Source organism: Dendropsophus ebraccatus, chromosome 5 (assembly GCF_027789765.1).
Source record: "Dendropsophus ebraccatus isolate aDenEbr1 chromosome 5, aDenEbr1.pat, whole genome shotgun sequence".
In the NCBI taxonomy this organism is placed as follows: Eukaryota; Metazoa; Chordata; class Amphibia; order Anura; family Hylidae; genus Dendropsophus; species Dendropsophus ebraccatus.
In genome coordinates this window covers 97,019,393-97,045,415 of record NC_091458.1, presented here as the reverse complement: position 1 = coordinate 97,045,415, position 26,023 = coordinate 97,019,393, and the positions used below count along the sequence as shown (strand labels likewise).

The window sequence follows — 26,023 nt, the reverse complement described above, 5'->3', positions numbered from 1 at the left end:
AACACCTGGTGGAAAATCTGAAGGTGTGTGTACTGAGCAGAGTGCAGATGTCGCACATAGCAGGCGGCAATGATGCGTTTCTCCTGATGTCACATCGCATCACCCGCTCACAGCCGAGCAGCAAATAATCAGCTCCCAGCGTACAACTCCTTCGGCCCCGCCCACACATGTTAATGATCACATGGTCCTGACATCATCAGAGGTTCTCGAGCCCCCGTGAGCCCGCCCCCGCCCCTCCCCTCGCCGTGTGTGAGTGTGTGTTTTCACTGTCGGTAACTTGGTACGTCACATGTTGTTTTGCTTCTCTACTTCAGTCACTGGATGCGATGCGTTATTTACCCAGAGAGCGGCAGCGGGAGCGCGTGCCCATGGCTGGCGGCCGGAGCTACTGACTGGCATGGCTGCACCTGACAGCGGCGCCGCGGCTTGTTTATCACTGCTACTCCGCATCTGAGGCGCCGCCGGCCGCCTGCCCGACCATGTTCTTACGGAGCTGAGGAGTCTCCTTGAGGATCGCGGTAAGGTCTGCTGTCTGGTATGTACGGCGCCGTGGTGTGTGTCGCGTTACTATGGCTTCATTCAGAGAACTGCTTGTTTACCGCAGCGCCGGTGTGACTGTGCCGCACTGTGTGTCTGGTAGGAGCGGCTGGGGATAGGGCACCGGCTCCGGCTGCATACACCGGCTGTGGCTGCATACACCGGCTGGGGATAGGGCACCGGCTCCGGCTGCATACACCGGCTGTGGCTGCATACACCGGCTGTGGCTGCATACACCGGCTGTGGCTGCATACACCGGCTGTGGCTGCATACACCGGCTCAGCTGAGGAGTCTCCTTGAGGAGCCGGGGAGGTCTGTCGCTGTGTACATAGCAGTACTATGGCTCCATTCAGACAACTGGCTGTACTGCAGCATTGCTGGGACTGCACCTACTCTTATGTGTGTATAGATGTGGATATAGCTGATGCTGCATATATATATATATATATATATATATATATATATATATATATATATATATATATATTGTGTGTGTGTATATACTGTACCTATAACCCTGTATGCTATAGAGCCTGATAATTATTAACCCCTCAGTGTAACTTGCTATACTAAAGTTTTCTTTTTTTTTTTTGTTCTGTTGAAGGTCAAGGTAGATCAGGTGGAAAACTACAAGCCCATTAGCCGCCGTCTGCGTCCCTGCGAGGTAGAGGAGTGAAGAGGATGGCCAGCCCTCCCACTCCAGGACAGCCAGTTCTCGCCACAGCTGGCTCCAACCTCAACCACAACAACAACAACAACAGCAGCAGTGTCAAGAAGTGCGGCTATCTACGCAAGCAGAAGCATGGCCACAAGCGTTTTTTTGTGCTGAAAGAAGCTGGAGAGGGATGCCCCGCTGCCAGGCTGGAATACTACGAGAGTGAGAAGAAGTGGAGGAGCAAGTCTGCGGCAGCCAAGAGGGTCATTTCTCTGGACAGCTGTCTTAATATTAATAAGAGGGCAGATGCCAAGAACAAGTACCTGATCGCCCTTTACACCCGGGATGAGTATTTTGCAGTGGCAGCAGAGAATGAGCAGGAGCAGGAAAGCTGGTACCGGGCACTCACAGAGCTTGTTGGCACTGGCAAGGCAGAGAGAGACAGAAATGGCTGTGTGGGTATCGGGGGATGCTGCTGTTCAGGAAATAGCAGCTGCAGCACAAACTGCAGCAGCCACCTGACATTGAGTGAGGACCCCAACTATGGACTGATCACACCGGCCAACGCAGCTTACAGAGAGGTTTGGCAAGTAAACTTGAAGCCCAGGGGTTTGGGCCAGATTAAAAGTCTGATTGGTGTGCATCGACTCTGCTTGTCAGCGAGAAGCATCAGTTTTGTACGTCTGAATAGTGAAACTCCCTCTGTGACCCTTCAGTTGATGAATATCCGACGTTGTGGTCACTCGGATAACTACTTTTTTGTAGAGGTTGGTCGCTCTGCTTCCACTGGACCAGGGGAGATCTGGATGCAGGTTGATGATAATGTGGTTGCCCAGAGCATTCATGAGACTATATTGGAAGCTATGAAGGCCATGAAGGAGTTGGCTGAATTTAGGCCTCGTAGTAAAAGCCAGTCGTCTAGTTCTAACCCTATTACGGTCCCAGGCAGACGCCATCATACTCAGTTGCCTCCAAGCCAGACAGGACTGGCCAGAAGGACCCGTACAGACTTTCCTCCCTCTTCTTCTAGTGTTCCTATAAACCAATCTTCCCGACTCCGCACTGCTAGTGAAGGCGATAACTTAAGCAACAGGACAGTCACAAGTAGTCCCTTAAGTCCTAGTATTCTGCGAGCACCCCTAAGCCGTTCCCATACGTTAAGCTTGGGAGGTCGTAATGGAAAGTTATTTCCAGCACCAGGTCCTCTTCAGCACAGCAGGTCCATGTCCATGCCAGTTCCCCGGTCTCCACCATCAGCTGCTAGCCCAATAAGCTTATCATCTGGAAGCAGTGGTCATGGGTCCACTTCTGATCCCCTTATTCCCCCACGACCTTCTAGTTGCAATGCCTCAGCATCTGGGTCACCTAGTGACACCGGTTTCATGTCATTGGATGAATATAGCTCTAGTCCAGGAGAACTGGCACGTGCTTATTTGAGCTGTAGAAGCGGAACTCCAGATTCTGTTTCAGGTACTCCACCCCACACAGGGGACATGAATGGATACATGTCTATGGAAAAACCATTCCCAGGGGGCTGTGCATGTCTTGCTCGGCGATTGGACTCTTCAGCTCTGGAAAAATGTCCCCGAAAGAGAACATATTCCTTAACAACCCCAGGACGACAGAAGGTAACAACCCCTCAACTTTCCTCTGCTTCCCTTGATGAGTCTACTCTAATTCGTGCCACATTTAAGGGAAGTCCTGGTGTTTTGTCGTCATCTCCAAAAACATGCCACCCCTATCCAGAGGACTATGCTGATGTGGAAATAGGGCGTCATGAGGATGATGGGTATATGCCGATGAATCACGGAGCAGCTACTCTTTCCCCTTCCACAGATTATGTTCCCATGAGCCCGGCTAGTGTGTCTGCACCTCAGCAAATCCTACACCCACGTTCCTGCAGTGAGTCCACTGTAGGTTCTCAGGAGGATTCACCGGATGGTTACATGCCTATGTGGTGTGGCCCTAAAGCACGGCCAGTACCTGTCCACCAACGGCTTTCACCTGCAGAGTCACTATCCTTTACTCCTCCAGATTATTTCTTCATGCAGCCAAAAAATAATTGCTGCTGTCAAAATCATACCATCCCACCGCAGACTATCAGTCCTGCTGATGCAGAACCATATGTGATGATGAGGTCCCCTGCTTCCTCTTCTCCACATGTTCGAGCACCTCGACCATCCCGACTTGCGCTGCGCACGCTTCCCAGTATGAGTGAGCATCCTCCAGAACCACCTAGCCCGCCTGGAGGGGAATATATTCACATATACTTTGGAGAGACAAGGTCCCAAGATACTCTGCCTTTGCCCCCTCCACCTACTCTTTCAGATTCAAAACCTCAATCTGCTGCTGGAAGTCCATCATCTTCATCGTCTGGGTCTGAACCACAACAATCTCCGATTTCAGACTACATGAATTTGGATTTTGGCCCTCTTTCTCCAAAATCAAAAGTCTCACCAAACTTATGCCCAAACTCTGACTACACAGAAATGAGTCCAAGGAAGTCTCCACCACAGTCATCTCCTCCTGTGTCTTCTACAGATAATCAGACATTACCTATAGACAGCTCTGTTTCTGGTGTGCAGCGCCTTACTTTGCTCATGGACCAGATGAATGGGGGCTTTAACCTACATAGTCCTCCTCCAGATCCTAACAGAGGTGCAAAGGTTATTCGAGCAGATCCACAAGGTGGGCGCCGACGCCACAGCTCTGAGACTTTCTCATCTACTACTCAAGTGACTCCTGTATCTCCTTCCTTTGCACATAGTCCGAAGAGACACAGCTCAGCCTCGGTGGAGAATGTTTCCCTAAGACCTGGAGAGACATTAGAGGCTGGTGAATGTGGCAGCCCTATGTGCAGGGAAACCTCAGCTGGATTTCAGAATGGACTGAACTACATCGCTATTGAGTTGTCGCCCGAAGAGCGAAACCTATTGCTGCTAACACAAGCCTCTTCCAGGGGGCACTTACCTGCTCTTGGACTTGCCAGTATGGACATTGGGTCTTATCCAAGCATAGATTTCCTGGGACATAGGATGAAGGGTGCCACCACTGTCAGAGGTGAGACATTATATTAGTTTTTTTATTTTATTTACCAATATGACTATATAGTAACTGCATCCTAGAAATATATAATTCTGGTGTGTGTGTGATGATGTTTGTTGCTATACAACACAAGTGTGAATGATCCTGGTGACAGACATGAGCAGCCTTTATTGAGTGCACTGATCACTCCCTATCAGAGCAGTCCGGCTCATAGTTATACCATCTCACATGGCATGGCATGGGCTTGTTAGATGCTGTATTTACAGAACTTTCTTAACTTCCATGTGAAACACATAGTTGGCCACCATATTGGAGTCTATTACTAAGCAGTGACATTGGGGGGTAGCAAAACCATTCTAAACTCATTCAAGAGGGCTTATTATATATGGTTGTGTTCTTAATCAGTAATAAGGGTCTTTTTTAGTAATAAGGGTATTTTGTATGCAGGTTAAAATACTTTCTGCTTTTTTTTTTTATCAGTTCTAACCCTAATCAGTGTCCTTGTCTCTGTTTACCGACACATCAAAGCCTTGATGTTTCTTAACCTTTAACCAGATGGTACGTAGACCATTCTCCCTATTCTGCCTGCCAATGACATAGGAATAAAGAGGTCAGCCACCCCTTTCAGCACTATTCATCTTATGCATTTTATTAGATCCCTTTTACCCTTAAGCTTAGGTTGTTTTATGGATAGGAAGACTAGAGAGGTTGAAGCACTGTACTTCTACCTTCTTTCCTACCATAGTTATCCTGATAAAGTGCTTTTGTCCACTTGTGTTGTGAGGTATCGTCGCATAGTTCTCATTTAGTACATAGTGTACTACTTGTGCTGGGTATTGCAGAGGCACTCACTGGATATGTCTACATTCTGGAATTTTTGCTTATGACTAGATGGAGTTTGCCAAAAGGTTTAATGACAAAAAAAAAGTCCATTTACATGAAGAGATTGTTTAGCCAACTCGCATGATAAAGTGGCTGTAACAATAATCAGCTTTGTGAAAAGTAAATACTGTTTATTGTTTGCATGATAGTTACAGTGCAAGCAAGAAGTTAATGCTGTAACAAAAACCTAGGGGAATGGGAATAACATGCATTGACTTAAGTGGTCTTTCTAAATGTTCTTACTTGGAAAGTTCCTTTCAATGAATGTGTGTTACACAAGACAGAATTCATGTGTCTGAAACCGGTTTCATAAACCGAGAGTATAAGCTCCGGAAGTGCCATGTAATCCTCTTTTGTAAGGGAAAGGTTAAATAAGCAAAATATTTCCACTCCGATTGCAGCCAGTCTACAGCCATGAAGGGGAAAGTGTGAATGGCTCCTTAGTCTGCATCCAGTCTTCTACAGTTACATTGTAATTCGGAGATTGTTTATTGTTACCACTTCTCAATGTCGTCTTTCTGCTGCTCAGAAATCAGTGGTTTTCATTTGCTAGTCAATGCGCTGCTTCCAGTTATGTGTTCCCTCCTCAGCCATTGAAGAGCAGCTTGTCAGAGATTAGCATTGAACGGGGAGGGGTTCATTATTGTTTTGCTTTGTAAAAGGCTCTTGTGAATTGCGTACTAGCTTTTTTTCCCCCTTCTGCGGGACCTGCAAGTGGTCTGGTGGCGTAGTAAATAAAGGATCACTGTCAAGCTTGCAATGTCTCACTTATGGTCGCTAACAAAATAATAGGAAATATTAAGATATTCCACATTAGCAAGCCCCAGCGGAAGGCAAAAAGCTGCCAAATATTCAGAAAATCTGATTATTGTAGTGCAGCAGTATCTGCCGTAATGACAACGAATACCGGCCCAATGTCTTACAGGAATCCTGTATTTTGTAATTGAAGAGGTTTCTTGACGGTCTCTGCTTTCCCTCTTGGTACAGTAATTCTACCCTCCCCCTCCTTGTTTACCTTAAACCTCCCCCTTCTCTGAATCCAGGCACCAGACTGTGCTGTAGCCTCTTCATTCATACTTCACTTGAGCTTAAAGCTGTGCTTGGATTGAACCCACTAGTGCCAAGAGCTTTGGCATGTGCTCCTCTATGTCTTCAATAGCAAGGGTTAGCATTGACACCTTGTGTTTGGAATATGCAGCATTCTAATGGATCAGTAATGTTTTGGATTTGTTATCGCCTAATCTTAAACCTTACCTTTCCTTTGTTTGTAATGTCTGTCTGTATCTTGGTGTGCAACATTCTGTATGCATCAAAGTTTCCCAGTCAGGGAATTCCCTCGAAAACAGCATCTACAAACATGTCACCTTGTAAAGCAATGGTATATCGCTAAGCTACGCCATAACCTTATGATTGCTGGGTGTCCTACTTGTGGGATCGCCACTGATCCCAGAAATTAATTGGCCGCAGCCCTTTCTACTGTTTTTGCCTGCACTGCAGTGGCCAGCTACCTGCTGCGCAGGGGAATGCAGGTTGGGACCATTCAAGGGGCGAGGACTGACCACAGCTGGGGGGCACCTAGAAGAGGAAAGTCGGTTTATTCTCAGAGGGAAAAAAAAAAAAGAAAGAGGGGTTTCCCCTATTTTGAAAAAGGCTGGAAATGAGTGCCATGCTTCTTGGAAATTCCTCTGTTACTAGCACAATCTGGAATTGCATGTGATTAAAAGGGCACATGTTTAGCCACCATTTTCGGCTTGGTATGTTATAACTATTGCTTTGGCTTATGGCATTAATAATCCCTGCTATTAGCTGAGCAAAAACTGATTTGTTTGGAGGTGTAAGCACATGGTAAGAATGCAGACTGTGCCTCGTCACATTGACTAATTCAATTGTCTGGTATCTATTTAATGCAGAAACTGTCAGATGGTCATGTATAAAGGGGCAGTGTGTTATGAATAGCTAAGCTAGCTTCAATATCTATCGGCCGAATGAATATTTTTTCGGTGGACAGGTATCTCCCATACACTTGAATGCTTGGAATTGTCCCATCTGCTCCTAAATTCAGTGCAGCCCGCAGGGGTCCCTATCAATAATCATATCAATAGTGTTCTATTAGGCTATTGATATTCAGCGAAGTCCCTAAGGGCCCTATTCCACCAAACGATTATCGTTTGCATATCATTAACGATTAACGATCTCAAACGACCACTATTGCGAAAGACCTGAAAACGTTCACTCATTTCCATTGAACGATAATCGTTACTTATGATCGTAATTGCGATCGTTTTTTCTTCGCTATTTATTCGCTATTGCATTCGTATCTATTGCGAACGACCGAACGATGTCTTATTCAATGCGAACGATTTGCGAACGAGCAACGATAAAAATAGGTCCAGGTCTTTTAAAGCGATCAACGATTTCTCGTTCGGTCGTTAATCGTTAACTGCATTTCAACCGAACGATTATCGTTTAGATTCGAACGATTTAACGATAATCTGAACGATAATCGTCCAGTGGAATAGGGCCCTTAGGCTGTCTTCTCACCTTCACACTTTTCTCTCTTTCGTAAGCTTTCTGCTGTGTTTTGATGGAGGAAATTGCATAATCTGGCCAAACCTATTGTAAACTAATGGACCCATTGCAAGGTGGATCCTAGAGGGATCCATCAGGACTTGTTAGGATTCAGGATCCATTGCGCTAATGTGAAAAGCGATATTTTAGCATATTACAGTGTCTTGGATTCACTTACTAGCATATGTGAATTTACATAGAAATAATTAGTGAATAAGGCTTTGAAACCTCCCCAACGTTTAGTGACATGTTTATTATTGAGATACTGGGAGCAATACATAATGTGATAGCTTAACGCCCTGAAACGTCATCGAAATTACCTCTCCTATTAGACAATTTCACTGAGATCCTTTTACTACTTGGTGCATGGCCATATAATTCTTCATCATTTCCCTCTCTAAACCCTTGGAGTGAGACTGCTATCTTGACGGGACATTACACAACCGTGACAACAGCTTCTCCTTATATAGAACCTTCTGGTGAGTGCAAATCTAAGCAGCGCATTCTTTAGACCTGGCCACGTCACATCTATGGTACTGTGCTAGGGGCTGTGCATGTGTCGGGAAGCTTAGGAAAAACACCTACTATAGGCACTGACACTGAAGCTGCTGCCTTTAGTGCTTGTAGTACTCGGACATACGCTTTAGACAGGCAGATGGTTCTGCTGGTTTGGCCAACTTTTGTCTAAAGAGTAAGGGGACCTTTAGATTTCTTGGGATGCCCTCCTATGCTTTTAATGTAAATGGATGTACTAGTGGTTAAGTGCTGGACTTTCCTTTGTGAATATTAAAGTACATGACACTACTAAATATTGACAGTGATGTGACAAGTACATGCTTTGTATACTTTACAATCCATTTACTCCCTGTCTAGATGTTGTGAAGTATAAGAAATTGATGGAGAGTGCAACATGAGCTTGACACGTTTTACCATGTAGTCTGGTCCCGATTTTCTATAAATTATATGTAATGTGTTAACTCCAGCAGATGTTACCACTTATATATGGTGAATAAGGAGTGACAGGACTACTAAATGCTGCAAATAGGCCTGAGGGGTACTCCTGGACACTGAAAACTGTAGGATGGCACACAGCCATTGTTCAGAACAGTTTTCCCCTAGAAGCAATGCTTTTGCACCCTATGGAACGTGGTACAACCATTCCCTAACACTTTGGGGGGGGGGGGGGGGGTCATGGCTGATGGAACTAGATGGGCCATTTGTGTGTGGTATTAGATGTGAGTTTTGCTGCCTATTACCTGCGTGCACATAATCAAGTCTGTAGCAGGGCTGACGTGTAGAGCTTGTACCCCAATACAAGTGACGGTTCACATGACTTGTATGTTGTCTCATGTATCTACAAATCAGCTGAGCAATGTCATTATCCACCATGCAGAAGAAACACCAGTATAGCAGGTTAATGATACTATGTGCAGTTCCCAAGTTGCCGTTTTTAATGGCCATATTTCATGATCCACATAAAAAAAAAAAGTAGTTGATAACATGGAAAGGCAGTGTAATATACTTGTTTTTTTTTTTTGTTTGTCGCATGGAGGAGGAATAGCTAGTGTGACCTGTCACTGGAGTGAAACATTCACAAGCCTCAGCCTCAAATTCTAATGGGTTTTGTGAAAAAAAAATAATAATCTGAAAGCATGTGACTGTAAGGTCCTTCTGTGCTGCACCAGTTAAGGAGCAGAAGTGATAAGCATTCTGGTCTGACTCGTACGCTCCTGTCACAGCAGGATGAGTCTGGTGTTGGGCACTTCAGCTAGTATCGGACCAAAATATTCTCTTTGAAATGAGCAAAGTCTCCTTGGTGCACAGCGTTGTGCCCTGATTTACAGTGCATGTCCCTAGTTATACTACGTACATTTTTGTTTAATTATGGTGACAGCGTTTCAGATGATAAATAATAGATTGGCCTCATATGGTAATTCCTAGAGCTTGTCTGGGACATCACCATCCCTGTCTGGCTCGGCAATAGGCTTGGAAATTTGAATGCACGTTTGCAGTAACAGCTGTGTAACTGTGACATATTGTCCATGACAAGTATCTATGTGTATTTTTTGTGTGTAATATATACATATATAATTTATTTTACAAAAAATCCTATATATCCCATTAGTCTCTTAAGTATTTATGTTCTTTGTCATTCATGACAATTTTATGAGGTAGCAGTGAATGGCTGTCTTTTGCCCAATTTCTTGTTTGATAGTTGATATTCTTTGAGGTTACAGAAGTGTTATTGCTTGTGTATGTGTCTATGCAAAATTTACCTTTTACTTCTGGCAGTTGGCGCCATGGCACCCACTCTTCTGATTCTCCAATGCCATGATGGTCATGGCGTACGTATTGGGGGTCACTGGGCTAAGAACTAGATTGGGGAAAGGTTGAGGGAAGTACTGTATGTCTTGTGTGTTAATAGCTTTGTGTTTCTGGGTAAGGCTGGGTTCACACTGCGTTTTTGCTGTCTGTTTGACTGATATAGCAGTCAATGGAAAAAATGCACCCTTTTTTTTTTTTTTTTCCATCAAATTTCTCATGCCCCCTCCCTCCCCATTAAATGGATCTGTTAAATGGACTGCAAAGACACAGTGTGAATTCAGCCTTATTAAGGTTGCATAGAAGCGTTTAGTATAAATGGTGTCAGGATATTGTGAATGGAATGTTTGTTTTACAATGAACCTAGAACAATTGTTGCTCAAGGCACAGGAAGTGCTTAGCTCAAGGATTGCTTCTGATTACTTTGAAGATAGCAAGACAAGCTTACACTCACCTGCTCCATATGCAATAGTAAAGCGAACATTGCACCTATTTAATATAAGGCCACCGCCAGTGAGCCATCACAGAAACTTAAAGGGGTTATCCAGCACTACAAAAAATGGCCACTTTCTTCCATAGGCAGCATCTCTCTTGTCTCCAGTTCAGGTGTGCTGTGCAATTAGGCTCCATTCACTTCATCGGAGCGAAGTTGCAAAACTTACACCCAAACTGGAGACACGAGTGTTACTGTCTCTAAAAGAAAGTTGCCATGTTTTTGAAGCTTGAGATAAACCTTTTAGGGAAACTCATCCCCTCAGAAATTCCGTTCAGTATGGTTGAGATGTGTCTTGTTTTTGGAGAATTCAATGTTTCATTATATTGCTCTTTTAGTTACTGTCTGACCCATGAATATGCTGCAGAGCGGTAGGTGGCCCTGAATATGCTGCAGAGCAGTAGGTGGCCATGAAATGCTGCAGAGCGGTAGGTGGCCATGAAATGCTGCAGAGCGGTAGGTGGCCATGAAATGCTGCAGAGCGGTAGGTGGCCATGAAATGCTGCGGAGCGGTAGGTGGCCATGAAATGCTGCGGAGCGGTAGGTGGCCATGAAATGCTGCGGAGCGGTAGGTGGCCACGAAATGCTGCGGAGCGGTAGGTGGCCACGAAATGCTGCGGAGCGGTAGGTGGCCACGAAATGCTGCGGAGCGGTAGGTGGCCACGAAATGCTGCGGAGCGGTAGGTGGCCACGAAATGCTGAGGAGCGGTAGGTGGCCACGAAATGCTGCGGAGCGGTAGGTGGCCACGAAATGCTGCGGAGCGGTAGGTGGCCACGAAATGCTGCGGAGCGGTAGGTGGCCACGAAATGCTGCGGAGCGGTAGGTGGCCACGAAATGCTGCGGAGCGGTAGGTGGCCACGAAATGCTGCGGAGCGGTAGGTGGCCACGAAATGCTGCGGAGCGGTAGGTGGCCACGAAATGCTGCGGAGCGGTAGGTGGCCACGAAATGCTGCGGAGCGGTAGGTGGCCACGAAATGCTGCGGAGCGGTAGGTGGCCCTGAATATGCTGCGGAGCGGTAGGTGGCCCTGAATATGCTGCGGAGCGGTAGGTGGCCCTGAATATGCTGCAGAGCGGTAGGTGGCCCTGAATATGCTGCAGAGCGGTAGGTGGCCCTGAATATGCTGCGGAGCGGTAGGTGGCCCTGAATATGCTGCGGAGCGGTAGGTGGCCCTGAATATGCTGCGGAGCGGTAGGTGGCCCTGAATATGCTGCGGAGCGGTAGGTGGCCCTGAATATGCTGCGGAGCGGTAGGTGGCCCTGAATATGCTGCGGAGCGGTAGGTGGCCCTGAATATGCTGCGGAGCGGTAGGTGGCCCTGAATATGCTGCGGAGCGGTAGGTGGCCCTGAATATGCTGCGGAGCGGTAGGTGGCCCTGAATATGCTGCGGAGCGGTAGGTGGCCCTGAATATGCTGCGGAGCGGTAGGTGGCCCTGAATATGCTGCGGAGCGGTAGGTGGCCCTGAATATGCTGCGGAGCGGTAGGTGGCCCTGAATATGCTGCGGAGCGGTAGGTGGCCCTGAATATGCTGCGGAGCGGTAGGTGGCCCTGAATATGCTGCGGAGCGGTAGGTGGCCCTGAATATGCTGCGGAGCGGTAGGTGGCCCTGAATATGCTGCGGAGCGGTAGGTGGCCCTGAATATGCTGCGGAGCGGTAGGTGGCCCTGAATATGCTGCGGAGCGGTAGGTGGCCCTGAATATGCTGCGGAGCGGTAGGTGGCCCTGAATATGCTGCGGAGCGGTAGGTGGCCCTGAATATGCTGCGGAGCGGTAGGTGGCCCTGAATATGCTGCGGAGCGGTAGGTGGCCCTGAATATGCTGCGGAGCGGTAGGTGGCCCTGAATATGCTGCGGAGCGGTAGGTGGCCCTGAATATGCTGCGGAGCGGTAGGTGGCCCTGAATATGCTGCGGAGCGGTAGGTGGCCATGAATATGCTGCGGAGCGGTAGGCGGCCATGAATATGCTGCGGAGCGGTAGGCGGCCATGAATATGCTGCGGAGCGGTAGGCGGCCATGAATATGCTGCGGAGCGGTAGGCGGCCCTGAATATGCTGCGGAGCGGTAGGCGGCCCTGAATATGCTGCGGAGCGGTAGGCGGCCCTGAATATGCTGCGGAGCGGTAGGCGGCCCTGAATATGCTGCGGAGCGGTAGGCGGCCCTGAATATGCTGCGGAGCGGTAGACGGCCCTGAATATGCTGCGGAGCGGTAGGCGGCCCTGAATATGCTGCGGAGCGGTAGGCGGCCCTGAATATGCTGCGGAGCGGTAGGCGGCCGTGCATATGCTGCGGAGCGGTAGATGGCCTTGAATATGCTGCGGAGCGGTAGATGGCCCTGAATATGCTGCACAGCTATTTTGCCAGCCACGAGAACTTAAAATTGGAATTTATGATTCATAAATTTCTTTCGGCATTTGACAAACAGATGCTCTAAACTAGCTTGTAAGGAATGCAGGCGGGTACTAACTTGAAGACTATTTCAAAGGGAGGTGATATATAATAAAATGACTTCAAAGCGCTGTAAGAAGGCAGCAATATAAGCCAGCAATACTGCAGCCCTTAGCCTGGGAAAGTAAACTGTTTGTCTTGAATAATAAGGTGCCCAGAATTCTCCATGTAAAGGTGGCGTGATATGGCTAGCCTGTATACTTGCATATGTCCGATTATTGTCTGCATCTACAGAAAGCACAGGTAATAACAATTATTGATACACATGTTGACTTGGAAGAGTAGCATTTGACAGATGTGAGTTACAGCTTAGTGTTTTCTGAGGGTAATTGCCCATTCTAGACTTCATGGTGTAACACATATCCAGTGCCATACAGTACATAACACCTCATCTCTGACGCAGCATATACAAGAAGGTCAGAAGAGACTTAGTGCGTATGACTGGGACATGACAAGGGCATGGCATGAGTACAGAAAAAGTTATAGCTAAAGCTACGTGAGCAAATATAAAATGGCATATAGCAAGCACTGTTACTTTTCCTTGCTGGAGTGTCTTTTAAGTATAATGTAATCCATTGTCGTATCCAGAGCCTTCATATCTGTCTGAAACCTCTTTATAATGTATCAGTTGATGATTATAAATAGCTATAATAAAAGCAAGGAGGGATGCTGCCCTTAAAAGACCCCGGGCTTTGCCTGTGAGTTCAGGATTAAACTGTGCTGAAGCTCAGCATGTGCACCGTGCCAAAATTGTATTCAAGGTCAGTGCCTGTCTGAATGAAGGAGCTAATCTGTGTTATTGGGAGGGCAGCGGGACTTGCTGTCCGCGCATGTGATTATGTATGAGCAGATGTGAACACTGCGGCTTGTGGCTCATTATTTTTGGCTCCATCATGTAGAAAGAAAAGTGAATGGGCTTGATATAGTTCTACAATACTATCACACCCACGCTGTGTGTCCTGTCTGTACACACTGATCAGTATATGTAAGACTATCATAATGTAGATGTGCTATGATACATGCTATAAACCCTTAAATTAAGGAGATAACCCATTACAGGAGTAGATGCAATCTCATTACATGTTCACAGGAGCAATGATTATTAGGCCGGGATGTTGTGTTGGCACTGACAGAGCAAAGGCCACTATACATATTAACAATAACGGCGTTCACCTTTGAAGACGGTGCTGCTCTAATCTGTACAGACCTCCACCATAAAGCCACTTTATCATGGTCATCAGACATACATTCACTTCCAGTGGAATTCTTTCCATTTCACTTACTGAAATGGAAATAATTTTATTTTTTGCCGTCGATGACTAAAGGAGGCTGCGCACAGACCTAAATGGTGAGAGCTCCACCTTGTCCCCAGCGTTTGCAGCATGCTGCATTTATATTATTTACTTAGGGGTGTCTTGCAGGAATAAAAAGGGATCTACCGTGATAGGATTTGCATAGAGCGTTGTTTTGCTCTGCGTGAACAGCCAATTTCTACCAATCGGCAGTGATTCAGTGTTTACATTTGTGCGTAAGCCCCATCCACATCTTGCAGGAGAACACTTCCTTCCTCAGCAGATGGCAGCCTCAGGGCCATGCACCTGCCATGACAAGCAAGACATACTAGTAATCTACCCCAGCACTGCTGTTGACAATAGGCTAATGATTGCATGCCATCTGCCTCCCAGGCCTACTACAAAATAGAGGAAGAGATTTCTTCTTTCCAGAGACAATAATGACAATGCAAGTGAGATTAGAGGACAGTGCAAGGCTTGTTTTGAAGGGGCTTTATCTGAGCACTATCACTTTCGGCAATGGAAATTTTCTATGGCCACGTGAAATATTCACACATTTCTTTCCGTCACATTTATGGCGGTATACATATGTGATCAATACAGCTCTACCTTCTTTCCCTGAGTACTGTGATCCTTTCTAATCAAACTTAGAAAGGGTCTTCTCCAAGCCCTCTCTCCTCCTGACTGTTTGCACACTTTAAAGCTGAGCAAAGTCCAGCTCTACTATATCTGTAGTAAACTGCTTGCAGACTGGAATGTGTAATCTTGTGGAGCAGGTTCAAAGGGTTTAGAAAAACAAGTTGGAATCCATCATTTCATCAGGTTAGGTCTGCACGCACCCGCTGGAGTGAACACTTTTGGATTTTCTTTATATAATGTAAATTTTTTTTTTTTGTTATTTTTAGATTTTTAAAGTGTGTGCATAGACTGTTTTGAGCAGAAAGTCTGAAAAAGATATTTAGAGAATATAAGCATCTGTATGATTTCTTTCTTTCTTTTATACACTAGTTGTTTCATGACATTCGATACAAATAACCTGAGATGTGACGTAAGCTCTTATGTCACAGCTGGCTTAAGGTCCCAGTTTAGGCAAGGTAGCACTGTGGGTTTCTTGAAATAGGCCAAGATGTTCTTGCTAAATTTAAAAAAAAAAATGTCCAAACATCACCCAGAGTTTATACAGTATTAAGTCGGATTATATGACGCATGGATTAGGCATTGTTGAGCAGCTTGGTTTAATGGAAAGGGTCAGAGATGGTAGCATTAGTGTAATGCTGAACTGGCTGATACCAGTATCTACAGGGAAAGTTCACTAACTCACAAGACTCAAGTAAAAGCAAATAAGACACCTTATGACTTCTCAAAGTCACAAGACTATTCACAGAGCACTGACTATTGCTCTCAGTATGGAGCGGTAGAGTTTTGTGGCCAGACTTTAATAAAGTTTATGGGCCCTAAATGCACAACATTTTTCTTCACTGTGGGTTATTACAGATGGAATGAGGCATTTCTAGTCTGTATGCTGAACAGCGTGTAACATTGAGGTTACTACAGGATAAGTTTCACATCCCATTCTGTACATATTTGCTGAGCAAACTCCAAGATGCCGTTTGAACTTCTCATGAGCCATGCTGTGTTTGTGCCAGAAGCAGACAAGGAGCACTGTACCATATTAGCACTTTCATTCATTCAGCTATTATAAGTTACCCATTTTTGTATAAAGTACCAATTTGTCAGTACTCTGGTGTAAGCGGTTAGTCACAATAGGAGTACTACATGATGCTTTATATAGCCAGTAATGTAGCACAAAGTAGTACTTCTGGAAGGTTTGGTGTCAGACACCACTTATAGGCAGCTTTGGATTAGCCGGCCAGAGCTGACTTACAGCAATAAAACTCTTCAGTTCCTTTTTTTCTTTCGGCTTTTTAGCCAAAAGTATTAATTTACAATGGCTACAGGGGTTTTCTGCCTTGTGCAGTGTGTGTGTGTGTGTGTGTGTGTGTGTGTTTTTTTTCTATATTGGTGCCATAAATTGCAGGCCATCCAGTGCCACCTCACTTAGCAACATTACATAGTTTACATTGAGACTGGGCTGCTTGGGACTCTGGCCTAATAATGATTCACTGGGATCATGGATCATGGCTTAAAGGGGTACTCCGGCCTGGATCCCTTTCATCATTACTGGGGAGGGGGTGCCGCCTGCATCCCGCTGCTCCAGTCCCCGGTCTCCAGCTGCTTTCTGGTCTCAGATTGAATTTGAGACGTGATGTGGGCAGGCCCACTCAGCCATTTAATGACTGTAGTGGTCTCCCACCTCTGCTGCTGAATGGCTGAGCGGGCCTTAGACGTCTTGTCCCAGACCAGGAAGCGGCCGGAGACCCTGGACTGGAGCACTGTGAGGTAGGTTGCGGTGCTAGAGTCGGGGAGGTAAGTAGATTTTATTATTTTCAATCACCCCCTCCCCGGTGATTTTGGAAGAAAAGAGGGCCCGAACAGGGTACCCCTTTAAATAACCTTCTATAAAACTGCTCTATGTGTGTTTGACGAGGATATTAGAATGTGACGTGTCCCACTTTTGGCTGCCTTTAAACACAATACAGCCTGTGTGGGTGATATGGTCATCTGCAGCTTCACCACTATCACTGTATGAACACAGCCTTAAGAAGCCACAGCTAGTGATTTTATGCACTAACAGGTTGGACCAACGTGGGCCCCTGCATTAATATTTGCATCAGTAAATCTGTCAGTTGATGGAATAGACATGTATTTAGCTGCGGGATGATGAGTACAAAAACATCAATCCAACAACCAAACAAGTTTAAATGTTTTCGTTTACATGGAAAGTGATTAGCATTTTTTTCTCTGCTCAGATGAAAAATAGATGTTTTGCTGGCTTCTGGTGATGTGTGTCTTCATTGAGAGCCCTGGGGCGGACACAAAGCTAGACTGTCAAACCGAGATTGTGTTTGCATAGTAATATAACCAGAGGCTAATTGCTAAAGCCTCACTGATGGGCTGGGAGACTGCAGCAGCCAGGACAGCCTTCCTTTCATACCCTCCTAAAGTGCCTTTATTTTTTATTTTTTTTGCCAGAATATTTTTACCATTCACTTTTTGAATGATTTTATCCTGCAGTACAAAATGCAAATGATCGGTCATGGACAGCTCTCCTTTAAGCATTGGTTATATTTATATCTTCATAGATCAGCAAACCAGCATGATTTAGATTAGTCCTCTTCATTTTTGTCACATCATTAAAGGCGATTTCTTTCTTTCCCCTTTCAAATGAACTGCTGTCAGGAAGTTATATAGTTTTGTAATTTACTTCTATTCAAAAATCTCAGGTCTTCCAGTACTTATCAGCTACTGTATGTCCTGCAGATGGGGTGTATTCTTTCCAGTTTCAAACAGTGCTCTCTGCTGCCTCCCCTGTCCATCACAGTAACTGTCCAGAGCTATAGCATATCCCCATAGAAAACCTTTCCTATTTTGGAAATTTCCTCTCACAGACAGAGGTGGCAGCAAACACCACTGTACTAGACTGGAAATAATACACCACTTCCTGTAGGACATACAGCAGCTGATAAGTACTGGAAGACTGGAGATTTTTAAAATAGAAGTAAATTACAAATCTATATAACTTTCTGACACCAATTGATTTGATAGAGAACACTTTTCACCGGAGGACCCCTTTAAAAATGAATGATACTATAAAGACGTATTAAAGCTGTGTTTGCCTGGTGGCCTAATTTTCCATGAGCGCAGGCAGTCCAACCTTTGCTGGCCTTTGTTGGAGGGAATCTCCTTATGTACACAGAGTGAAGGTGATCGTCATCAACTGTTCCAAGCCGATGATGAGGTTTGAGAGTTTCCAACGTCATCTGAGCTAGATGTGATGCAAATATTTATGTGCTATTGACCTAGGACATGATAAATCAACATCACGTTCATGGTAATACCAAGTGATTTATACCATCCATTTCTTGCATTTAGCTGAGCAAATAGACAAACATTGAGCAACTCCTTTGGCAAACTTATATCTGTTAGTGCAGAATTCAGACAGGAAGCAGGAATTTCCCTATTTTCTTTGTGTGTGACAGATGGGCAGCAATAAAAGCAATAGGCAGCTGTTCAGACCTGTGGCGTATGACAAGAACTCTGGGAAATACCTTAACCCTTTTGGCTTCTGCTGGTGTTTGACTGCAAGCAAGCTAAGCAGATGATGAGCAACAATTGATGTTCACTATAACTCCTGTGTACAGACCCCGTGCTATAGTGTCTTGTTTCCTATGCGCTTCCACTATTTATGTGCTATAAACTGCAACAAGTGTGATTTCTTAGTGGATCAGCAGTGAAGGGAGGAAGTTCAGGTGAGGCATGCCAACACCTTGCGTGTTGTAACCTGATGACAGGTGAATAATTCAGAAACACTTCTGAAAAGCACTTTAGGGAAACAAATATTTTCTGCCATTCTAGTCAAGTGTAATTTACATGCTTACTTGGCTTCACAATAAACCAGTGTAACATGTTCCTTTTGCATTTTCACTGAAGTGGAGGTTTTAGAAGGGAAACTCTATTTTCATTGGATTAATGTCGGGTATACAAAGCTTTACTGCTTTTTTTTTTTTTTTTTTTTTTGCTTATGTATTTCAGAAAATCTGAATTTTTTTGCATAGTTTTAAAATGGGTGTACCTGTTTTAGGTGTGTGTCCATGATTCGGTGTGAGTAAATACATAAGATTTATAAAGGTTTATGGTTTTTAGGTTTATGCACATTTAGAGATGAGATTTGGACATGATCACATGCTTGAATGCGTCTGAACCCAGAAGTCTCAGCATTTGATTAGCGTTGTATGCAGCTTTGGGAAACCTGGAAAACATGAATACAGCTTGTGGCCTCGTTCACATGCTGTAAGACAGCGACATGGCCTTGTCGCAGAACGGCCGCTGTCTGTGATGTTTACCCCGGTGGGATGAACATCACTTCGGGTGTGCCCGTGCTCCAATTAACCATAGCAAACAATGTAGAGTACGGCCGTGAGCCGTACTTATATTGTGTGCATGGCTTATTTTGTGCGGCCGCAGTGTATACAGAGTGTTCCATAGGAAATAATGTTATTTCACACTTTCAATAAATAGCGGGCGATGTTTTGCTATTTTCCCTGTCTAGGGCTGCGTACAACTTCTTCAGCCACCGCTAAGCTAATGCCAAACGATCGGACTCGATCATGTTCGAGTTGCGCTCATCTATAACATTTAGGCATTAGACATACCGGTACTGGTGTACAGAAATTCACCACAGAATCATAGAATTAAACCACCCATGGCAAGGGAGGTGTCTCTATTTACTATACTAATAATGTAAAAAAAAAAATTAAACTTTCTTTCCACCCTCCTTTCTTTTAACCCTTGAAGACCAAGAAATCTTTTTTGTATTTTGCCTCATTGTGTCAGCCATAAATGTTTTAAGATTTTGTAGAGTTAAAGGGCATTCCTATTGTAAAAGTCAAAACACATGAGGGAATATATTGTACAAACTAGTTTTGTGGTTAAGGCAACATTTTTGTTTCATATTTCATATATCTGTGTGATGGTAAATCACTGCGTATGCATGTAAAATGCGCAGGCACCTATTAGGGCGTTCCTCAGGTATCCCATAGCAGATCCTCTGACAAGGCAGCCATAGGGGTCTTCATTAGGCTTGTCTTGTCTTGAGTACTCCTTCAGCTCAAGTAATTGCAATGTTTAGGGGCTTACAGGGAGCCCCCACTCTTTGATTGTTCTTAAGCGGTAGAGCAGCCATGATAGTCTTCTGTTGCTGTTATTGTTTGGTGGGGGGGGATGAGGGGAATATTGTCACTGTATACATATGTAAATGCAGGCAGGAATTAACCATGTTTATTGGACTGCATTAAAGCATGTAAGCATTTTCTAATATAACTATTTTCCTGTGTTTTAGAGTGAAGGCACTGGCTCCTAACCTCACCACACTACAGAAGAGATCTGCGGGCCTATATTGTGACCAAATGCTGCTAAAGTCTCACTCCTTCCGCTCCTGCGGTATGAATCTTTTCCGCTCAGGTACACAAGTGGTGGACATTATTCAGAGAACTACCATAACACAGACCTGCTTGGAATGGAATTGAATGGCATTATTTTTCTGCTGTCATTTTCACATGGACGACCCAGTAACCGACCGTATACTAAAGTCCACATTGAATGACGAGGCCTTCATCAAACTTCTTATTTATTCTTCAGTAGACTGGGATATGGCAGTAACATCAAACGAAATAAAGATAACCAGTTGCCCTACCTCAGAAAACAGATGAAAATAATAACTTAAGAGGATCTTTTTAGTTGTGCAATGAAGAGTCTGAAGAAATTATTCAGCATTATTAAATGTTAAATTTACATGATATTGTTTTAGGGATCAAAATTGTCTGCACAGTTTACTCGGAGAACGGACACACGAAGGCAACAAGTGACTAGGGAACTTTCAACGCAATGCTTTGGTGCAAACATGCTGTTCACGTTTCTAGAAGTGGACCAAAAATGTTACTAATGGACATGTTTTACTCAGTTACGCTAACAGCTGCATGCACTACATAGTTCCTTCAAGTTCCCTCCCTCTAGTCTGATTAAAGCAAATTGCTGTATGAACAATAATAGCAGCCAGTGGAAATGGGGATTTCTATTGATGCGATCATTAGGGTGTGCACTTTTCAGCAACCAGTGAATTTACCTGCTGCCACACCTACCGTTGTCACGTCTTAATAGCTTCCTCACATTTAGGTACTATTTAGTGTCTGCTACATTGATTGTAATATTGATTGTAAGAAAACACACCCGCACCATTAGCTGCATTGCTCTTAACCAAAAACTTCCATGGGTTTTACATAGTGGAGTATTTATCCAAGGTAATGCGCTGTTAGGACGCTGAAAATAGCAGCCTGGTCACTTAGCATGGTTCTTCCTGGTTGAGCAAAACGCTGCAGTAATGTCTTGTGGATGCCACAGAGAGTCCCTGTTTGAGGTGGGAGTGTTTGCATACTCAGAAAGTGGCACGTGCACTTTTCATTTTCAGTATACTGGAAAATGCAGTGTTTGCAACATTACACATAAAGCAAAGTTCTGCATTCTCAGATATCAATATTTTACAGCCTATTTTTAGATGGAAACTTTACGACAGATGTTTTAATTAAAGGGGCCATAGCCTGTTTTTATCTGGTACAAAAAAAAACCCATGCCCATTTCTGTTGCTATAATTCTAATTGTCACAATCTTTGCTAAATGTATGTGATTTTTATTTCCAAGTGCAAACAATCTGTGATATCAAGGCTGGTAGTGATCAGGAGTAAAAGGACAAAAACGATTTTCTTGGTTTTGTTTAAATTTGAAAGATACGTAATGTCTTCCTACTTGCTCAACAAAAGTCTTACTAGCAAGGATTGTATTGCCAGACAAAAATGAATGTAAATTCATATCTTTTTCTATTGCTCCTTTTTATAGTTTGATTCTTGTTGGAAGAGGAAGGTAATGCTTCGTAAAACGATGTAAAAGTTATTGGCCTGTTTATGTATAGTGTAGTTTTCTATATAAATATAATGTAAAGATGTAAAACTTTCTAAACTATTTTGGCCTAGACTCCAAATGAAATAGTAATATTTGCTACGTACGAACCATGATAGCACTGATCATTGTTACCTGCTGAAGTCACAATTTGATTTATACTGAGAATAAGTGTCTGTAAGGTTGATTTATTATAGAGTAGTAGTTGGGCAAAATGGGCTTAAAACGTGCCCAACTCTGTAAATGTCACATAAGGCATATGCAATATTTAAATCTGAAGTTTAGTTTACAGAATGCAACCAAAATGTACAGGTTTTGAAGAAACACCATAATGTATATTTAAATCTTTGTACGTTTTTGCGCGGTGTCCCTTTAAATTTAAAATATTTTGCTATCGTAAACTTAAAAGGTATCAAACAGTATTTTATTCTTTCTCTACTGGGTACATATTGTTTCTGAATATAAAGATGTTAAATATATTTCAGTCGTGGTATGACAAGAGACTTAACTTATCTTGCAGTGTCTTCCGATGTACAGTGGAAAATATATATATATATATATATATATATATATATATATATATATTATTTTCTCCTATAAATTAATGATAAATGATTTGATGCTGCTGGAGACAACAAACAAAACTAGGGTAGTACATTGTATATAGTCTTTATTGATTTTGGATGCTGTCTTAATAGCCATATGCAATAAATACATTATTTATGATAGGATTTTGAGTGTGCTTTATGTGGATTTGTAACTTTGAAAATTATATTATTACTATTCTAATTTATTCTTACATTTTTCATTATGACATAATTGGGGTTATGGTGTGCACCGCTACAATTAATGTTTGCTATAATTTATTATGCTCATTACTTTGATGACAAACGGTACTATGTCAGTTCTCCATAGTCCATATAACATTTTTATTTGGCATTTGCCATTTGTTCATGCTGAAAAGACATTTTTCTTTGCCACCTTTTATAACAATAAAGATATGGGTGAATTTTATAAGTAAACAGTCCTCATCTGCTCTCAATTTTTAGTTTCTTCAAAGGTTTTAAAGGTGTAACGTTTACCACTGTATTAAGTAATGTGTCCGTGCCAGCATTTTGCATCACAACTTGCAATGATCTTTGTCTGACTATGAAAAAACAAATGATTGGAAGAAAAAAAGCAGAAATATCCAGGCTTTTATTTTTCCCAGTTGAACCAAAGACCAACAGAAAAGGGTTACGTGAGTGTAGGACTACACACAGTTGTACCTCTATTTTGTGTTCGGATATTGTACTTGGTTAGTCAGTCTCCCTGGACACTTTCTTGTAATATGTTTTACTGTAGGGGTCACATTGTTCAGTCTAGCTTTTAACACAATGCTGATCTACCTGCAGGCCTGCACTCCACCAAGGGATCACACCTTGCATCCAGTAGAGATGAGCAAACCTGCCGAGGTTCGGGTTCGTGTTCGGGTTCGTATGAACCTGAACTCTCGGCTTCTGACTGCCGCTGTCTGCCCGCTCTGTGGAGAGGGTGGATACAGCCCGAGGACCGCCTGGAAAACTGGGATTATGGCTATGGCTGTATCCCAGTTTTCCAGGCAGTCCTCCGGCTGTATCCACCCTCTCCACAGAGCAGGCAGACAGCGAGCGGCAGTCAGAAGCCGAGAGTTCAGGTTTATACGAACCCGAACCTCGGCAGGTTCGCTCATCTCTAGCATCCAGTGACATTGGTAAATTTGGCAAATAAACATTACCAAGGTATAGCAAGGTTATTTCCAAGATTCCAGTTCATGTTTATTATTATCCTATGATCCAAAATCCTGATACTTCCAGTTTAGTCAGATGGGCTGTCTGGCGAACAGTTTTTACTGTGCAAATGACTCGGGCTGCAATAAGAAAAACTTGTACTTACCTGTCTCACTGCCGCTGTTCTGCAAGAGTCTAGTCCTTCTGCATTTACTGGTCTCAACAACATTCTGCTTACTTATTGCAGCAGAACAATGAGAAAACTGGCATTGACAAACTGGTTGAAGCCAGATGCCAATAATCAGGGCCGGATTTAATGGAGGGCACCCAGGGCACGTGCCCCAGGGCCCCCACAAGACCAAACCTAGAAACAGAGTTCTGGGTTCAGGCTGGTGGATCTATAGCAGCATTGGGGGGGGGGGGGGGGGACTCTGTTCCTTGAGCCGCATCAGGTCCTCGACATCTCTTGATGCGGCCCGCATGCACAGCACTCTCCTGTGTCCAGCGGCCACTAAACACAGGAGAGTGCTGTGCCTGACAGCTCCTCTCTGCCGGGCCGCGCAAAATGACGTCCTTTCATTGCGCGCCGCCTGCCGAAGAAGACTTGTACTGCAGGTAGAGTCTTTCCCCGCACAGCATGATGTATCTGTGCGGGGAAAGACTCTACCTGCAGCACAAGCACAGCACTGTAATGACACAGCTGCGCTACTGTGCACTCCCTTCAGGTGGGGTATCTGGTATTGTTTATAGAACGTACGAGGGAGGCACCCAATAGAGCCTGCAATGCAGGTGTGAGCTCAGATATGAGGTGTTCATACATGTCTACATGCACCAGTGCATGTGTAAGAGAAACTTCTAAAAATCGGATATGCCAACCAGTTTTGCATGAAAATTAATATGTAGATTATATTCACACAGTATTTTTGCTCAATATGTTGGTCAGTAATTTTCAACAAAAATCGGGAGTAGATTGAAAACACAAAGGCTATTGTGACATACTTTTGAAATTTAGTGGATGGCCGCCATCTAATGGGAAATAATGGCCATTATTTTAAAATAACGGCAATAATTTGCCATTCCTTTCATGTATATAACTGCAAACTCCAATCAGTAATCGCTAATGCCTAACCCCAACTTAATGCAGTCACCTGATTTTTTTGGTTATGATATTTGTATGTGAGTGGTGCAAGTGTTTGTGCAACTTATTTGGCCTGGTCAATGGTAAACCTCTGGGTCTTGGAGAACATGAATGAATAAATTAGGCTTATAGGAGTTTGGTTGTGCAAGTGCTTATCTTAATAGTTTTTAGGGGAAAAAAACATACTGTATATAATAATGAGAGAGCAGGCATTCGAGTGATGGCAAATTTTCATAGTATTCCCTCTAATGTCATTTAAGGATGGGGAGGATCTCAGACTCTCCAACTCTCCCTGCACACTGCCAGCAGATTCCCCACTAGCTGTTCTTTTCACAGGCTGCTATAGCTGCAATTCTGGCCTTGTCTTAAATTTAGGATTCTTGGCTTTTGAAAAACTAGCCGCAATCTAGTTTGGGTTACAGCCTTAAGTAACAGAGGCTGAAGTAAAAGATGAGCTTATATGTAGCTTGCACAATGTGCTCAAGGTCAGGCTTGATTGCAACTAGAGCTTAGAACAAGACCAATATCACAGCTCTAGCTGTGAACTAGTATGAGTTGGGGATTTTAGCAGGGAAGAGGCTAATGGGGTTTTCTGGGAAAAACAGACTATCACAGAATAGGTCATAAGTCACTAATCGGCAGAGTGCCAGAAGCAGATTTCTCTGTTTACCGTGTGATGATGAGGAAGCATAACTGCATATCCTCTCCCATTCAAGTAAACTGCCACTAAGATTCCTTTTATATGTACAGATAAATCGCTTATAGGGTTACTCCAGCAAAAAGCTTTTTCCCAGTAATTGAAACACATTATGTTTCAATCACCTATCTGCCCCCCTCAACCCCCCACCAGGAAGTGAAGTTAACTTATTCTTACCTAATGACTATTGACCCCAGGCTGTTCTGTGGAAGCCATTTTGTGACAATGACATCATCAAAAGGAAGGCTGGTCTAAGCCCTGTTAGGATAACCTTCTTTTGTCAGATGACTCAGGTTGCTCAGCTCTGATTGGCTGAGCAAGATGTAAGCCATCTAACAGTTTTACAGAGTCAGTTAGACATCACAGGAGACACAGTGCATCATTGGAAACCCCAAACCAGGAAGCTGTGCCTATGCAGATGATGTCATTGTCACAAAATGGCTTCCAAAGAACAGCCTGGGGTCAACAGTCATTAGGTAAGAATGAGTTCACTTCCTGGTGGGGGGTTGATACAGCTGCTTGCAGAGTGTGCTCCTGTTTGGGGAAACTGGATTGAATGACATTCCTAGTAGTGTCTTATAGGGTTGGACTTTGACATACAGAGTAAGGTGGTGCCAGAAGGGCAGCTTTAA

At 44.0% G+C, this 26,023-nt stretch overlaps 1 protein-coding gene across 2 annotated transcripts; it reads left to right on the top strand.

The window, feature by feature from the left end:
* Positions 1-285: 285 nt before the first annotated feature.
* On the top strand, positions 286-22,839 carry IRS2 (insulin receptor substrate 2). 2 transcript variants are annotated; one of them, XM_069970759.1, is made up of 3 exons: positions 286-518; positions 1,142-4,252; positions 20,199-22,839. In XM_069970759.1, the coding sequence occupies exons 2-3, from the start codon at positions 1,219-1,221 to the stop codon at positions 20,201-20,203; spliced, it is 3,039 nt and encodes a 1,012-aa protein (XP_069826860.1). In that variant the 5' UTR covers positions 286-518; positions 1,142-1,218; the 3' UTR covers positions 20,204-22,839. The 2 variants fall into 2 exon arrangements, with proteins under 2 accessions (XP_069826860.1, XP_069826861.1); XM_069970760.1 differs by having other exon boundaries at positions 286-535.
* The last annotated feature ends 3,184 nt before the right edge of the window (positions 22,840-26,023 follow it).

Bases quoted from the DNA above. Each gene is read 5' to 3' on its own strand.
- IRS2 (XM_069970759.1), top strand. From the start codon at position 1,219: ATGGCCAGCCCTCCCACTCCAGGACAGCCAGTTCTCGCCACAGCTGGC.